At 38.6% G+C, this 18,814-nt stretch overlaps 2 protein-coding genes across 10 annotated transcripts in view; one reads left to right on the forward strand and one right to left on the reverse strand.

Annotated features, from left to right (window-relative positions):
- dlgap2b (discs, large (Drosophila) homolog-associated protein 2b) overlaps positions 1–18,814 on the reverse strand; it is a 63,660-nt gene that overhangs the window by 25,986 nt on the left and 18,860 nt on the right. For 3 of the 5 annotated variants that reach the window (XM_077586550.1, XM_077586549.1, XM_077586551.1), the window contains exons 3-6: positions 8,926–10,076; positions 7,851–8,065; positions 6,370–6,526; positions 4,495–4,714 (exon numbers count right to left, since the gene is read on the reverse strand). In XM_077586550.1, coding sequence (XP_077442676.1) covers positions 4,495–4,714; positions 6,370–6,526; positions 7,851–8,065; positions 8,926–10,076 — 1,743 coding nt within the window. Of the gene's footprint in view, positions 1–566; positions 1,843–4,494; positions 4,788–6,369; positions 6,527–7,850; positions 8,066–8,925; positions 10,077–18,814 lie in introns of those variants that run through there. The other 2 variants (XM_077586553.1, XM_077586552.1) reach the window with 2 other exon arrangements.
- LOC144064223 (uncharacterized) overlaps positions 7,412–18,814 on the forward strand; it is a 35,243-nt gene continuing 23,840 nt past the window's right edge. For all 5 annotated transcript variants that reach the window (XM_077586559.1, XM_077586563.1, XM_077586562.1 and 2 more), the window contains exon 1: positions 7,412–7,556. The gene's annotated coding sequence lies outside the window, so the exon portion shown is untranslated. The remainder of the gene's footprint in view (positions 7,557–18,814) is intronic.

The following is an 18,814-nucleotide window of genomic DNA, read 5'->3' on the forward strand; positions in this document are numbered from 1 at the left end:
TTGAGGCACCAAACCTTCAGTGACCATAGCTACCACCCAAGTAAAGGATGTGAAAACAATAAATGGCCTTAGTTTGGAAAAGGTGCTGTGTTTGGTTTTGAACCAAACCGACTACTATTTACTAACCCATCTCATTGGTCATCCATCACAGTATGTTTTTAAACTGCAACCAGTACAACCAGTACAGTAAGAGTTTGAATATATTTGAATATATATCTATACAAAATTGTACATTTATATACAGGATGAACACGAGTGGAACACAAATGGAGCTTTTGAAGCCATTACCATTCATACTAAATGATCATTTTGAAGTGCTGTTCTTTATTTTCCTCCTTTGAGGCTGCAGTCTGTCATTCAATTTAAGGTTCATAACCTTAAGCTACAACGTTTTCCGTTTTTTTTAATCGATATTGTCATCCCAAACTATGTTTTCACGTTAACAGTTTCTTCTTTTGTTGGTTAAGCTGGGAAATATTCTCGCTTGGCTCAAAAATAAACCTAAGGCCATTGTGACAGAATGCTTTGATTGGAATAACTTAAACAATAACTTATTTAGTAATCATTAGAAAATTATTATTAAAATTTTAGGGTTCAAAAATGTTTCACAGTATACGCAGGTATTGAAGCTATTGTTTCTAAAAGGAGAAACTAGTGCTAAACGTGTGTTAAGATGCATGTGCAGAGACAAACCGACTTGTTATTCATCAAATTAAAAGTTTGAGTACGGTTTCATTTTTGTCAGTTGTTGCAATTCAGGACAACTGAGGAGAAAGGACTCTGCTCTTGTTGGCACTTGTCGAACTAAAGATCAGCTACTATCTCACTCACATTCAAGTGTCACCTCCATCCAAAGGTGAAAACTTAAGGGGTCTTTTGGAGGCTGTTAAAAAAGTTTCTAACCTGTATGACAGTTGACAGACTGTGTCTGCAGAGTAAAGGGACTAACAACAGCCTCTTTATGTAAATCCACCACAGTTTACAATGGCTTCCTCACCTTGTCCTATACAATGACAAATGGAAGTGATTAGAATGACATGGACATATACGACATGGGCCCACTGGTGTACTTCCTGCACCAAAGTTCGAGACTGGCACTTCTGTGACCACCTGTGTTGCCACACATTTCTTGCGGCTTGGGGACCCTTTGCTTTTTGTTGATCTCCCATGGAAAGTCCTCTATTGGAAGTGGACTTGCTGGACTGCCTGAACCCTCCGGTGTGCTCTCGGGGGTTCCCTCTATTATCTCAATTCGAGGCGGGTTCATTAAATCCATGATGCTAAACGGAGCAGGTTCAGGTTGACACATTACTGACTTGTCCTGCGTATGGTGTCGAATGGACCAGCTGGATCCTGCTTGGATTCCGATGGAAACTCTGTCTTGCGTTTGCGTGGCGCCGTCGCTGCATGGCTCCCGGCACAAAGTCCACATATTGTAGCACTGAGTGAAGTTGAAGAAATTGCTGTTGAATGTCTTCAACTCCCCACAGACATCTCGCCGTAGCTCGGCCAGCTCATAGCGCATGGCTGAGATTTCATCCTTCCACTGCATGTTGAAGGCAGCGACCATGTTAGCAGACTCCTTGAAGGCCTGGATGGCTTGGGGGACCGGTGGCTCATTGGTGGCCATAGGCGAGGCATTGGGGACCCTGTAGGATGGTGGTGTTGCTGGGGGCACCGAGATTGCCGTTACAGTGGAGCTAGTACTGTGGTGACTGCGAGCAGCCACCGTCTCTCTCTCCAGCCTCTCCAGCTCTGCATAGGCAGAGGAGCTGGCACCATCATCATCCTCTATCATGTCGTCATTTAGAAAAGAGGTCGCATCCACAACATCATATCCCTCTGGAAGAAAAATTTGAATACGGAAACAGGAAAACGCAAGGTGAAAGGAACAGCTGGAGCGTGATTGATTGGGATTAGCAACAAGAGCACACATACTATGTATATCTATGATAAACATACATATATGTGAGTTACCAGACACATGCACATTGCAAATAATTGTTCTAAATTTGATGATACACATTGTTTGAATGGGTTCAGGTTGTTTTTTTCCTGTTTATATCTTTTTTTATGCAGAACTCACATATTGTAGGCTTTTCATAATGTTTTACACTGCCTTCTCAGTCATGTCAGTAACAACAAGCTTCTTTTCATCTTTTCACTGCACAGAAAAGAGTGGAATCAAACACATCAATCATCTCTAAATCAACATCTGATTATTTAAGAATTGATTCATCAAAAATGTTTGAGGAACTTGTTTCGTGCCATTTATTGCAAATGAAAAGATGTTAGAGAGTGATACATCCACAACCCACTGGACCAAGAAGCAGTTATGAACCCTATTGAACATATTCGGTCCAAGGTGACTAATTTGACACCCCCCATCCTTCCCCCAACTTAATGGGTGCACAAGGGAGAGCTGCAATCCCACAGTCAAAGACAGCTGACAGACTCGATGCCAATGGGTATACTTTGCCACCCTCTGCTTTTTACATGAAGCCACACTCTCATGGGAGGAAAATAAAAGACGTTCACATATGAGACATCTGAGACAGTGGCGATTTCTATGCAAAATGAAAACATTCTGATTTTTGGAGTATACACCTCTCAAATATTTACATTAAAAATGTCGACGTGCACTTCAGACCGACAGTGCAAACAACTCACAAAAGACGACATTATATTTGCTGCCGTTGTTGGTCCAGCACAGAAATTGAGTTGAAACAGTTTTATGAGTCGTTTGCTGAAAATAACAAAGTTATTCTACCAGTTCTATGTAGGAGCTCTACAAGTTGATTACTACTTAATTCACTGAGAAGGCAGTGCAAACACATATACATAGATATATGTATGCTTCAATATTAAAATACCTGCAACAATCATCACTGATGCCTCCAGTTGTTCTTTTCCCCTGGTTATCCTTCAAGAGATGGATGGTCAAATGGAGAGGGCTTTGCTGCTCATTTGCCATACAGAGCACCACATGGCATCCCCTCCCCTCCCACTATCCTCACGGGGGATACGTTCATACAATTCAGACATAAACTAGTTCTGTATGCTACCGCGATTGAAGGAATCAATCTTCATCCAAACCAATACTGGTAGCATCCATTTCTAGGCCACTATTTCTTGGGAAGAGTGTAAGTAGTGCATCACAGGAGCGATAAACTTGGATGGGAGATATCTAAAGAGCACTCAGGGAGCCCTTTGTCTGTGTCCGCAAAATGTTAGCTGTAAATTTGTTAAGAAATCCTCAAAAATAGCTTGTTTGGCCTGTTTCAAGTTCAGCAGATAAGACGGTGGGATTGGAGAACACTCATTCATCCTCAGTGCTTCGGTCACAGAGAAGATATTGTAGATGGAAACCAAACTGAAGTTGATATTTTGAAATAAAATACAAAAATCCAAATTGAAAAGGAAAACAAAAGCCAACAGTATTGGTTTCCAGTTTTAAATGGACAGAAAAGTACAAAGAAGCAGGGTAACATCAGATAAATATACATTTTTAAATCAAAAATATGTTTCAATAGGGTTCATAGCTTTACTCTTTATGGCAAACACCAAATGCATTTAGTGAGGATGCTGTTGCAAAAGCCCTGCTTGCACAAAGAAACCAAAATCCTAGTTTCATATTGCAAATACCGTGTCACATAAAACTGTGAAATCACAATTTAAAGAGCAACACAGCAATTGAAGCAACCGGTAATCTAACCCCATTTTGAGCTTTGTGTTTGCTCAGCTGGCTCTTTTGCCTAAATCAAATTAGATCAACCAGTTGTCATGTGATATATATGTACATAACTTGGCATATTTGCTCTTTTGCAACACAATAAAGCAATACTTTTAATAGCCATAGGCAAATCAACAGCTTTACCATGACTTTAATCAGTTCATTTGTGCAACCAGCATATGTAATCTCTCGTGTTTGTCGACTTACCTTAATGTGATCTAAAGTTATGAGATTCTAGTTATGAGATTTCACTTTACATGAACAGATGGTAATGTGCAGGTGTGTCAGAGCAAGTGATGGGCAGGTAATTTATTGCCTTGACACAATTGTTTGGGCCCACGCCCTTATTCATTCCTCCCTAAAACTGACAACACATAGTGTATACATAGAACACCACAGTTTTACATGCTCAGGGCCTTTTTAAAACATGCCATGTAATCTTGTAGTGCCATGTTGTAATATTGTGTGGTGGTATTGGGTGTGTGTGCGCGACCCTCCCTCCCCTTTCCTGGTTTTCATCAAAAGCAAATATAACCGGCCTAGTGATGTATGAAGCGTGCAAACTGACATCCAAACAAATCCAGCTAGACAATCAGATGAATCACTCGGCAAAAACTTTCGGAGAAAATCAGCTTGGCATCTCAGAAATTCAAGGCTTCCCCCACTGTACATATGTAGGTATGTAAAGTTGGTGCTCATGTATTGGATGCATGAGGTTATGTGGTCTAGGCCCTCTGTCATTTAGCGAGTTATTGTTTTACCTGTTGTGGATCTGAGAGTTGAAGTGACAGTGGAGGATGTCATTGAAGGCAAGCAGTCGTCATCTTGGGAATAACCAGCCTGTATTGCACGGAGGTAACTGTGGCTTCGAGTGCGGAACGAACCCGGCAGGTCCAAGGCCTCCATAGCCTGGGATTCTACTTCACTAAAAACGGACTCGCAAACTGACTCAAACTGGCCATTGATCTCAGTCTCACTCACCTGAGAGACAAAAACAGGAATAGCAGTCCTTAATTTTTCCTCTTCCTTTCTCTTTCTCACTTTGATTCTTGCCCTTTGCACAGCAAATATGAAGGAGTGTTAGCATAAAGACACGCCACTGACAATTCCCAACCAACTTAAAACTGAATGAATGTCAAAATCAAAGGAGACACCACCCATCGCAACTAAACAGTACAATAAACAGTATGTTAACTTTGTTTTGCTCAGCAGTTTTTATTTTCCGTAATACCTCCTCCCTAGAGTATGTAGAATTCTAATTAAAACACATTTCGACCCATCAAAAGTAATCCAGTCTCCAGTTTTTAGCTCTTGTCATTTCGTCTGATACCGACAGTAATAATGCATTTCAACAGGTGACAGAATATTGTTAGCCTACAGTTATAACATTGTTAGTGTAGTACATTGGTCAGTTCTTATACCTCTTTGATAATGTACAGACATATACTTGAATGTACGTTGCGTTTTTTAAATTTTGGGCAAAAACACATTTTCCTCTTCTTACTTGTTCTCCATTAATGGACTTGTGTCACAAATCATTTTACTGTAGCAACCACCGGGGTCCAAAGGAGCTCCAGAACAGACTCGCGCAACTGATAGCAGCATATGAAAAGAGAAATACCTGGAAATGTTGATGTTTGGTTAATTTTGATGCCTTGTCTCACAGCCCCTGTGCCTAGCCGCTAATCTTGTCAATTAAGTAGGAGTCTTCTGTTTCAAATGTTAGTAAATGAAGTCATTAATATGGATATATCAGCAGCCTCTTCAAAATGGACTTGGATGGGAAAACTTTTCTTAACTTAAACGTGTGTGTGTGTCCATAAGCATTTGCTCATGTGTGTAATATAGTGATATGCAAAGAGAAAATTGCAATTTGGTTTAAAAATCAAATATTATTATCAATGCTTTAAAAATCTCATTTTCCAGTAAATAATTAGCTATCAACGTCTAAAATGTGTTGTTCAATATAGTGCTTATTGTCTGTAATAGGGTTGCCAACTGTCCCTTTAAAAAGAGAAAATATGAAATCACGTTCATGTCATTGGTCGAGGTTGACACATCATGGTTATCGATTGTCATGATCTTCATGACAGACGACAAGCAGATAATGGGTTTTAATGAAGCTTGAGTTTTTTCTTTTCTTGGTTTCATACACACCCTCTCAGTACTTTATTTTCACTAAGTGCATTGTATTTTTATGATCTGTCTATTTTATTTCATAATTCTGCATTATAATTGGTCTTTTGCGAAACTGTTATCACTGAGGGGACACTCATTTTATTATATTTTTTTCTTCTCTCAATTTTATTTGCGAAACCTTTATTAACGAATGGACTATGAACACACCTCGGTTGTAAAAAAATGAATATAATTTTTTAAATGCATATTTGGTTTTATGACGTTTTCTTTAGATTTTTTTGTACTTTTCGTACCGCACAAAATGTTTGGTAATATTTACCTGAATGAGTCCTATCAAGCCAGCCAGTTTTACTAATGAAGTGTCCCCTTTTAATTTTTTTTTAAGGGAGTTGGCAACCCTTATCTATAACCAGCTCTAAAAGAACATGGAATAATGTGCTGAATGATATATTTGTATTGCTGTTTTGTTCCGGATAACATTTATGCTTGCCACTCACCTGGCTGACACAGCTAGCCTGACTGAGGGTGCTGACGGCGCGCATGTAACTTTGATTGCGAGAGCGGAAGGGCGGTGGATGAAAGGTTGTTGCAGGATCCAGCGTAACACTCGGGTGGGCCCGCATATCTCTCATGCTTTGCAAGCGGTAGCTTGCGCTGAATAAAGAATGAGTGGAAAGGACAGATGAGAAGTCTAGTATTGACCTCAAACTGGATTATACTGTAGCTCTGGTGGCAAGATCATTTTTGTTGCAAGCTACATTCTTGGTGTTGCTGCAGTTTTTTCCTCAAAAGGCCGTTATAATTGTGAAACAAAAAAAAACCACAATTGCCTTATTATATTATTATGTCTACCCATAAAATTTAATTGTTTAAAAATCCGAAATCTAATAAAGCTCCAATATCTCAACATTATTAAAACTAAAACACAATTGAGCCAACAAGGACACATTTTATGATTGCCTCCAAAAGGATGTCGCTAAAATTGTCAGTGATGGTGCAAGTCAAAATGGCAATCAAATCTTACAAATTAAAAAATACTTGAAGAGTTAACATTCACTTAACTTAATTTGCAGGTGCACTTTTACAATTACCACTGACGGCAAGAAAATATAAATTGCTGCTGATTCTCCCCCTCAACCGTATGGCATCAAAAGATCACTCCCAAATGATACTAAAGAAGTATGTTTGGACAAAAGTAGGAGTAATCAGACACCTGCTGTGACAACACAACCAAAAATAGAAATGAGAGGCTAAAAGATGGCAGATGTATGACGCCTCCCTGCCTTCTCACATTTTGGCTTTGTTTCACACTGCTTTGGAACAGCCACGGAGAGCAACATGCTCAGGAAAAACATACGCAGCAATAAAGATGGGTAGGATGTGATTCTACAGAATATCATAGCTTGTAGGTCAAACATGTCCAAACTAAGGTGTAAAAGAAGCCATCTATAGTCTGTCTAACAAGAAAATATCTCGAAACAGAGGCCTACAACATCTCCTTCTGACAACTCTTTCCTCCACTATTGCCTTTTTCAACAGGAAGATGTTCCAAATGAGCTGCTTTGCCACAAGATGAATTAACGACTGGTTTTGGGAGAGAGTTCGTTTCACCATCCACAACAACAGTACCCTATAATTGGTACCCCACACATCTCCTCCTGGGCAAACATCACCAAAGCTTACAGTAAGATTTTTTTAAATTAAAAAAGTGACGTTTTAAAGTCTTGGATAGAAAGGATCCAGTTACCCCAAGTTAACCTTTGTAGATTACCATGACCTGGATGAGTGACAATTTCAACTATTGGGCTTAAATACAGTTCCATATTATGACGGAAAACCGATTTCTCTAAAACAATTTTTCCACAGCAACATACTATGAACCTTTTGAAGAACTCACCCAAGTACTTGCCAAAGTGAAAATAAAACAAGAATAACATGATGAAATAAATGGTCCGAAAGTAAAATGGAGCAATCCTACCTATTGGAGTCAAAATGGGGTCTCTGCATGGCTGACTTGAGTATTAGGGCATCTGGTCGAATGCCTTTCTGTGGGGAGGTCTTTGGACTTTCAGAATCACCACTATCATCATCCACCTCTCCCATAGCTTTAACATAGCTACTGCTCCTCATCCGTCGACATGGGATCTCATCATCCTTTTCTCCGGGATAACCACTCCACTCATCTTGAGGTACCTGAAGGGCAGGAATGAGCCAATTTATTCACGTATTAAATAGCAATGGTGCACTCATGTAAGTCACCTGTCTTTGACAATGCTAGGTTTGGAGAACTAGCGATTTTTGCAATGCAATGAGGACCAATTAACAAAGTGAGTGGGAAAACAATTTCCGACCTAAGTTTAGCCATTAAGATAACATTTAACTGATACATAGCGGAGCCAGTCTGCGTCATTGCCTAAATCCAGTCGTAATCACACACGTTGCAGTACATTGAACAATAAATCAAGCACAAAACAGAAGGCATATGTTTGTTTTTTCCTCAGGAAAGGAATCTTAATTGTATAGATTAGCATTTTACGTGACTTTTTTGATAGATATTTCATAATCCCTTAATTGTAAACATAGTTAATAATTTAGAAACAAACAAATACGAAATACTGATGTTAAAACATGAAAATAATGAAAACTAAGACATAAAAAAACTAAATATCTTACTTTAGAGTTTTTAAGCTAAAGTAAATTCGATTGCCATGGAGTATTCTTTACAAGTGTCAAAGTGGAACATTCAAAACTTAACTTTTGAGAGATTAGATTTATGGGCATACAACACATCCATGATCACGACATAAATATGTTTTAGTATCCATTTAATAACTTGAAAACATCCAGCAAATTGACAATATCAATTTACTCAGTAATATAGCTGGTTGACTATTGCATTGAGACGAGTGGCTGATAAACCCTATTTTCCGGCATGTGAGACTTATTCACTTGACAAGGTGTCTCAGTTGGGAAGAAAATGAAAGACCTTATATTATTGTTATTTTCCCACGTTTGAGACATTGATGATGTTTGCATCATGCATTCCCACTAACCTGTAGATAGTGACAGGTCCGTGAAGGCTTTAGGTCTGTGTGCATCATGGTTTTCTCTAGGTTGAGTGATGATTTTCTATAGGCCTCCTTAGCCTGGCTGACTGTGAGTGTAGACCAGGAGCTCCGCTTCATGAATTTGCCTTCGGGCGCCATCCCCATATTGTCACAAGCTAAACACTTGACGTCGTTGTTACTCTTCGAGGCCTTGAGTGACAAGTCTACAAAGTGGTGTCCGTGCATGGAATCTGGGTAACAATGGCTGATATGTTCCCCATGGTGTCTTGACATTACACTGGGAGTACGGTAGGTGCTGTCGCTATCCAGATTGTCATCAGAGCTCCACCAGCCGCCAGACCGATGCTTGCGTTCTTTGCTCTTGCTTCTCTTGCTACCATGTTTGCTAGACTGATGACCATGATGATGGTAAGCCCCTGATCCTCCACTTCCTATAATGTCACCTTTTGTGCCATTCATCTTTGATGATCCCTCCAGGGAGTGGGACTTTGTAAAGAGCTTCTGGACTGAATGAACAAGGTGTCTGATGCGACCAGGACTCTCACTGCGTTGCTCAGCGGTGGCGGATGTGCGCTGGTATTGTAATGTGTGGAAGCCATCCCGGTGTAGTGGCATTTGCTTTTCAAACTGATCCAAAAGGTTGGCGGGGAGGCGATTGCTCTTGATGCCGGCATGGTGCGAGGAGGCTGCAGCTGCAGCTGCAGCAGCGGCAACTGCTGGTGAGGTTGCAGAGGCGGTGATGGCAACACAGTCATCCCGTGTGGCTGAATCGTAGTACTGAGAGCTGTAATGCATGCGGGGAAAAGTGCTGCTCGAGATGTGGTCGGTCACGGCAATAGGAGGCATCACAACAGGGGACATCATGCAGTCGGAGTGGATGGAGCTCCGTGGTGAGTAGCGATGTTGGAAGTCCATAGGGCAGCTGTCTGTCGGGCTGAGCAGGTAGGAAGTGTGGCGGGATTCCGGGCCATGGTACTTGTGAATGTCATGCACGTGGGGGTCATACTCAAGGCCATGGGGTAAAGGGATCTGGTGTTGGGAGCGGCTGCCCGGTAAGCCCTTCATGTTCCTGGCCGGTGGGAGTCGTCTGGCTTCATTTAGCTTTCGAGACCGGGAGCAAGGTGTAAACTTTTGGTCTGTCTCAAAGAATAGAAAAGAAAGAAAAACACTTAAGTTATGAGGTGAAGGAAAAAAGTCAGGCAAGAAGGAAGGAAAGAACCTTTGCCTTATTCTCAACTGAGAGATCTATGAATTGGTTAGTTGGTTTCTCTTGTATTTAAATTCAAAGTTTCTTTTGTGGCTCCCCCAAATGTACCAAATGTCTGCTGAATAGCTAACATCTGATTCGGATCTAGCTGAAAAAGTATTCAAGCCAATAAATATACAGTACATTCGCAATACTAACAAAACACCATTTATGCTATATTCCTTCAGATGGACACTATATACATAACCTGGATAATTTGAGTGACGTTTTACTAGGATTAGGATTTTAAAAATAATAATAATTCCTATTCCCCATCTCACTGTATGTAATATCTCAATAGGGAGAAGGAGAAATTTTCAATTAAAAAACACCACCAGAAGTGGTAATATGGATAGTAAAGGCAAATGGGCTAATTTCACTTTCCTACCGTTTTACCTGCACCAGGAGTTCATTAATTACTTCTCTCCTCTGTAACAGGAAAACCCCAGTGTAGAACAGTGTACTCCATCTTACATAATGCTTGGGATCGCTGATCTCAACACACCATTTGAACAGAGCCAGAAATAAATTGCAGAGTTGTCATGGCAACTAGTGCTTAAAAAACTAGGTTCCATAACAGGATATTCAAGGCTGTTTGGGGTAGATCCTAGCCATAGAGAAAAGGCTATGTATACATACCGGTACTATGTATTTCAGGTTATTTCTACTTTAGCAGAGCATGGTATGTTGGTCGACATTTTATACAGTTCACATGCAAAGACGATTACTTAAGTTAAATTAAATGTGATCTATGAGCAGCTTGACAAAATAATCTTTCAGTGAGACTGATATGACCTTAGGTTTCTTTCTGAGTATTCGTAGAACTGCCTTTTTTATGTTCTCAGTTAATCATATAAAGTACTGGTTGGTTTGCTATATTGATAGTTTTCAGAAAACTGGATCTGATTTTTGGGCACTCCAATTTGTTGCGCATCTTGTTTGTTGTCTGTTAAAATGTGATCACCATCTGCTTGGAACCACCAACTAATGTCTTATAGCACCACCTTCCACTAAACTGATAGGAATAAAGTTTCACAGCCTGATCACAAGTAGATTCTGACAATTTAAAATAATCTTGTGATTAAAAACACAAACCAGCCCAAGGAGGTCCAGGTCATTGAGTATTTGCAGTACATTGCTTTGTGTTGCTGTATGCCAGTGGCTATTGTCTAGTAGTGTAAAGTTTTCTGTGTGCGGAGGAGGTGACATAAAGGAAGAGAATGCTGGTAGGCTCAACAAATTGGTGCAAGACAAACTTATTGTGTCAAAAAGGTGAATTCATATGAATCCCCTGAAGGCTGTAGTAGAGGGGTGGATACATTTCTGAATTTACACAATACTGTCCACTCTTTGCAATAATCTGATTTATAGTAAAGAATTTGTAGCCTCGGTTATGAATATGTGATCAATCACTATTGACCCCTCCGTTTCCTCTGATTTTTCATTTGCCAGAACAAATACATGCTGATATTGGGATAAACGAAACCAGGTATTTGTAGGACTGTCAATTCTAGAATTACACTGAGAGACAGCTGCAAACGTGAGCTTTCTCGCCTGCAGCTTACGCAACAGTTATTGTGGTATAAGTGCCACAGGCTATTCTCTCACTCCTTTAAATATGCTTTTGTCAGCACCTGATACAGCTTGTAACCCACTTTCATCCTGGAAAAGATGTCACACACTGGAGGGAAATGGCATCAGGGCTAACGTAGCACAAAAAACAAAAAAAAGAGGGGAAAGCCTCGCTCCATGCTGTGCTATTAGACTGCGGCGGTAGAATCTTGGGCTGCTGGCTTCTAAACGGAAGCTAAAGCTAAGCAGTGCTGCAACAGTCATCTCCTATCATGCATTTCCCAAGATGGTTACATAACTTGGCATAAATGAAGCCTTCCTCCTCCTCACCAATACACAAATGGCTAAATGCCACAGGGGGGCACGGAGCAACAGGCAGTCAAACTGTAGGGCATGAATCATTATCGTAAAAAAATATTTTCAATATGATTGTTTTATTGTTTGATTTTTGTCAGACATAATCGTTTCTTTGTTTTTAGTCCTAGAGACGTGGCACAAATGCTGACCGTCAAAACATCACACAAAATTATGTTTTTTGAGCCTAATTGAACTCTATCATGCCCCGTATGTTTTTATCCTTCTTAGCCACACTACTTTATACCATCACTCAAACCCAATAAATGTTTAATTATTAGATAAATGATTGACTACTATGTAATGAGAACACTGTATTTATTGTATTTTCTTACAACAAGGCACGCTTGCAATGCTTTATTTTCCCCCAAAATTCACAATGTGTCTCAGGTATAAATTGGAGTTGTGCTTAATGACCTCGAACTTATTTTCGTGGATCATAATTGTATTATACTACACTAGTAAAGTGCATAAGACAAATTAATCTCACCCAGTTATAAAACAATAAAACACTTAACAAATTAAAAATGGAACAATAATAGTCACAAAGCTAATAGAACAAGTGACAAATGCAGTACATTGATCACTTAATGTGCCTTTTAATCAGGTACGCCTTATGTATAACTCATTCATGTGTGGTGGACCTTAAAATCCATTGCACTTTATAGTCCGAAAAAATGCAGTACAATCAGTTCGAGGTAGGAAGTTGGGGGTGGTCTAAAATCTCAACCGTTTTTAGATGTGTTTCAATTTGCATTTGCCGCATCAGTGTTAGGCCTTGCAACATCATATTCAAATGAATGGTGGTTATGCAGAAAAGGGTAAATTCACTGTTTCTTTTACGCCCACTTCAACCCACTGCTGTTCTCGTTGCAGAAGGCAGACATTGACTCCTGCTTCAATTATTCCTTACACTTTGGACACAGATTCTGCCCCATACCTATGCCCTTCAAAGGAAGCCAAATAAGGATCTTGTAATCCATCACTACTCCCTGTTCAGTAGGCTGTTAAGCCTCTTAAACTACCGTCATTCCACACAAACCCTTCAAAGTAAGATTGGCAATTTGCCTTTAAACCTACCTTACAAATTGCCAGAAATGGGCATGCAATGAAGACCTGTCCCAAAATAATGCCTAATAATTTAATTTAGTATTGTTTTAGTCCTTAAATCCCAGATTTGCTTGTTTTGTTTCCATCTCTTTGGGCCTTTCCCATCAGGGGTCTCAAGAGCAAAACAGTTAGTCCGCATGAATTGGCACAAGTTTTCAGGCCGGTTCTCACTTTCTGACACAACCCACAAGTGTGAATTAAACTATTGCGGTACAGTGGCAGCGGGGGCAGTATCTCAAATATCCTAACGTGTGTTGTTTTGCTATGGCATACATCATTTTATTTACAAAGAGAAAATGATTAAAGACCTGTTTGCTTAGTTCAGGTTGGTATTGTAGGATGAGCTGACAGAAAAACTGCAGATGTTGCTCGTACATGCTTTTTAGCGAGTTCATTTGCCAAGCCTCTGCACAATTTATCATGTACAGTAAAGATATTCATTCTTATGCTCCTCTGTTTACATAAATACATACAGAAGTGATACTTGGGATTGTAGAATTCTAGCTCCTTTAGAATGATTGTTTCAAAACGGTACAATAATGGCTCCAGTTATATAGAGTACTGTGTTTACATACTACTCACAAAAAGCTAGGGATATTTGTCTTTCAAGTTAAATTTTAGTGTGAACCTAAACAACATTAATATAGGATACGCAAGCTAGTGTCGGTCGTCCCGCCTAATTGGATAGTTGCACCACACGTGCCAGTCAACAACTACAACTAATTTGACGATTAACACATAGATTCTGTTAATGTGTGAGAAGCATACCGTATCATCAAGCAATGGTAGCCAGTTTTCCTTATAGAAAGTCTGACTTTTTAATGTTCTGTTACTTTTTGCACAAGATGTTCTCTAGAAGGAATTCAATAGACCTCTATGCCTTCTTTTGTGTTTCATCAAGCCTATTAATTACTCGATTGCAATACTGACCCACTGGGAAACTACAAGATTATTGGCCAGTGAGACCAAACATCCAGTTTGAAGCCTAACAGTGATGGTGATCAATTTTTAGTCGTTGTCTCGGTTTCAGTTAAGCTCATCCTGAAAGTTCAGCCAAAAGCCAAATACACTGTATCTACTTTCCATGAATGAACTGATTGGCATTAAAACTCAGTTTTTGAATTTTGGTGTTTAACATGCTCTATCTAATTTCATCTAAGCTAAACTCATTAAGCCATGACAATGATTGCAGCTGCTTGGATACCACCGTTTTAAAACAGTATCAGGGGGCTCAGAGTGGGCAACTTAATCTCAATAATTTAATTACCTTCCATAGTCCGTATTCTTGTCAGAAAATCCTGACCTATGCATTTCGGAGTTATATCTTATTCCATCTAACTGCTGATATGCACTCATTTGTACACAAAACATAGAATGCCCTGTTAGTCAGGCCGTGTCTTTTATAGAAAGATGTATTGATTGAATTCTGTCACATTGGACAACTCAATTTATTTTAAATCTGACCAAAGGAAAAATGTTGACAATTACCGCCACTGTGCTCCCCATGTGTGCACACACACTCACACCTGAGCCTGTCACTCTGGTAGCATTTGCTTCTATTAACCTCAATCACACTCTGCGGGAGATATCATTTGGAACAGACGACAATTTATAAATTCATAACTTTGCTAATCATCATTAGCCATTGAACTTTTTATTACGGGCTGCTCACTATGAACAATTTATCGGTAGATATTTTCCTCCCCTTTGGCCTCAAAGTACAGCCTATGGGATCTTATCCCAATTTATCCTTGCACGTGTATAGGTTCTAGAGAGTGCAGTGCTTTGAAGGGTTTCTTGGCATATTTAAAATGTTTTTAGCCTTTTTTTCTGAGTGCCAATATGTTTTGTCGGTTCTTCAAGGTTTTCCATGTGGAGATATTCAGAACTAGACTGTTCCCCCAATAGGACTGTACTAGTGTCATTTACTTTATTGTATTTCTTTCATTCTCTGCAACTGAAAGGATAGATAGAGGGGGAGTCTGTGTGAAAGCGGGCTTTTGATGCTTTCTAAGGACAGATTTTGAGGGCATTCATTGATAAAATGTTACCTTCCAAATAATAATGTTATTCAATGTTGCTCAAAGAATACTATTATTTGCATGAATGTATATTTTTCCAGAACACTATTAATCTAGTAATCAGTGGGGTAGGTCAATTCCATGATCAAACGCCATCCTGTAACCTCATTACATAATTTCAAACCAAGAAAAATTGTTGTACATTTGAACAACATTTTTATTGTTATTTCTGTGGACATTTTCACTTAGAAAAATTTGACAAAAATATAAAGGAATTTCTGTTCTTCCTTTTACTATGTACATAGAATCCGGTAGAAAGATGTATATAGTAAAATAAGAAAATAAATTCCTTTATATTTTTGTCACATTTCTCTAAGTGAAAATGTCCACAGAAATAACTATAAAAATGTTGTTCACATATACAATGATTTTTGTTGGTGACAGGATGGTGTTTGAGCATGGAATTGACCTACCCCACTGATTTTTTTTGTATTTAGTACAATAAATAAAAATTGTGTTCTGAAAAATATACATTCATGCAAATGATAGTATTCTTTGAGCAACATTGAATAACATTGTATGTATATGTATATATATATATATATATATATATATATATATATATATATATATATATATATATATATATATATATATGTATATGTTCATGGCATATTAACAACAAGTGAGGTGTACCCCCCCAGTACTATTTGATCTGTTGATAAGCAATGTCGTAGAAAGCTGTGACACATACGTATATCACTAATATATCCATTGTATCTTAATTTGAAAGAACACTGGAGAACCTCCTCGAGCTCTCTGTTGGCACATGGAGAAGACAGGCTACTAATGAAGGTTAAAAAACGGACATGGGGATAATTACACTTACAGAAAGATCAGCAGCTGTTCTGAATCCATTATCATGTTATTAGGCCTGCATGCACATTTTCCTCATGACAAGTATCATGTGGTTGCCCTATGTCAACCTGGGATGAAATGGTTTAGCCTGCATTCATTAGATAGGGTTAAGACTGTCCAAAAATGAGTGTAAAGCAAATGCAATGATTATAAAATTAGATACACTTTAATCTCCTTCAGATAGCACTAAAATGATTATGTTGGTGTTCTCTTGTAAAGCATAGTGATTCAAATCTATGGGAAAAACTGTGGTTGCTACTATCTCTGTAATCGTCCAACAGTGTGTGTACTCAGGACTCAGGAGAACATTTTCCCCAAGATTTTGCACACCCACATAACACACAACATGCTGTGAGGGCTGGTAATAATGGCTAATGAATGGCTAATTGAATGGCTTTCTACTCCATTTTAGTCTATTGCATGGTCTCTAGTTTTATTGTTATATTAAGTGACTTCTGATTGCAGCAATTACATGGCCCACAGTGTGTTCAACCCTTATAAAATGGACTTTGCAGAAGATTCAAAAACTATAACATTGGTACAGTTGTTTTATTTAAAAAGAACAAAAAAACATTGTTTTGCATATAACTAAAGAATTAGTCACTTACATTCTGCCATTGTATTTTGTTCCTATTAATCCTCGAAATTGCATGATTTTTTTTTTATCTGTTTATTTGTTTTGGGAGTTTTTTGCCGATGTCCCTATTACGCCATTTCTAAAAAATGAGAGTGCCAGGGGACCCTTCACTAAAAAATATATTGGTTGCCAGGCAACACCGGATGTCAGAGGCAGACGGAAAGGTAGAGCAGCTGCGTCATTTGTACTTTTTTACAAGTGGGAGAGAAAACTGACGTGACAGAAAATTGAAGTCCTCGTAGATTTGGAGGATGTCAACAACGGTGATACTGATGTGTTTGTTGATAGATTATCTTCAGCTCACTCAAACTAAACCTTGTTTAGCTAGAGTGTTCACCTAGATGTTTTAAAGAAAGAACATATAAATGAGAACAGGCTAAATGCCCTCAAAAGACTAATTTGGGTCTTAAAATACAAATTATTTTATTTTATTGGAAATTTTCTTGAAGCAAAATCAATTAGAGCTCCAATTAGTTTGGATGTTGAAAACCATATTGAAAAAGATCACAAAAGGATGTTAATCCACCAGTAGTAACAGAATATATAGAATACATACGTAACAATGGAATCTCAAGACTGTAAAGACATTTTAGAAAGAAATGTGCTATCAAGTGTCAACAAGATTAGCGCCTTTTTATGATTCTTGCATGAGGATTAGGACCCGTAAAAGAGCTAAAAGCCCCGAGAATGGCTAGCAAATAAACACTGGTTTATTCCGCAGCAATTTTCCTTTTACGGTAGATTTGTTAGCAAACCTCTTTTCCATGCATAAAATTACCTGACACTAACTAGCAAGGTTACACATAAATGCGGTGTACAGTAGATGTGATGTGCAAAGATAAAAAAAAAAACATTTAAAAAAACAGCATTGGCGCCAAAATTTCATCCAACTGTTGGTTAAGCTTTGCACATTACTGTAGCAATTTGTGTGACTTTGCTAATAGCACAGCCAAAATAAATCTTGTCTCATCTTCTGCAGTGTCAAAATTTCCTTCAGGCACATGAGTTGTGAGTGCAAAATAAATCAAAACATTCGCAGACAACAAATACGCCTGTGCTGTTCACTCATGTATATGTGAATACAAACCATATAATTCAGTCATTTCTGAGGTGACATTCAGCTCTCCCATGACGCCATTTGCATATTTTGGCAGGCAAGCTGAAGCAATCCATGCCCTTCTCTCCCTGCTAATTCCCTTGTCTTTGCTGGCTTTTAAACTGATCGACCATGACTAACTGGCCACCACTGCAGCACAACTATGATCCAGAGAAACTGACAAAGCACTTTTATTATTCATATATTTAGTGGTGTGATTTATTACCCATTGGTGTGTCATTTATATAAAATACAATATGATACCCCCCACCCTCCCATTAGTCATATTTTGTGGTAGTTCCTCGAGGAAAATATTATTCAACACTGTAAAACCCGATAAGTGAATAGAACTCATTTACAATTGATATTAAATGTAGGTATCAGACTCGGGTTGGTTCGCGGGCCGCTTTAACGTCAACTTGAATTCACGTGGGCCGGATCATTTTAGATATATTTAGATATTTTTTTAAATAAATGGATTAAAATAACTGAATTAAAAGCCCTGAATATTCACTTTTTTATCGATCCAAAACAATGTTTATTTAAGCTTTTTAATATATATTTTTAGATTTTACAAAATGATTTTTGAACTAAAAACACAGAAAAAAAATATTAAAAAATTACAATTATTGATTTAAAAGGGGGAAAATCAGGAAATTTAATATACATCTATACTCTTCATTTTAATTTGATCCTAAAACAGAAAGTTGGCACTCATGATTTACTTTCCCTGGCCACACAAAATGATGCAGCGGCCCAGATTTGGCCCCTGGGCCGCCACTTTGACACATGTGGTGTAGGGGTTCACTTGCCTGACTTCAGTGTGGGGAGGTGTGGGTTCAATTCCCATTGGTGGTGGTATTGTTGTGAATGCGAATGGTCATCTGTCTTTCTGTGTACCCTACAACTGACTGATATAT

This window comes from Stigmatopora argus, chromosome 19, assembly GCF_051989625.1.
Source record: "Stigmatopora argus isolate UIUO_Sarg chromosome 19, RoL_Sarg_1.0, whole genome shotgun sequence".
NCBI lineage: Eukaryota > Metazoa > Chordata > Actinopteri > Syngnathiformes > Syngnathidae > Stigmatopora > Stigmatopora argus.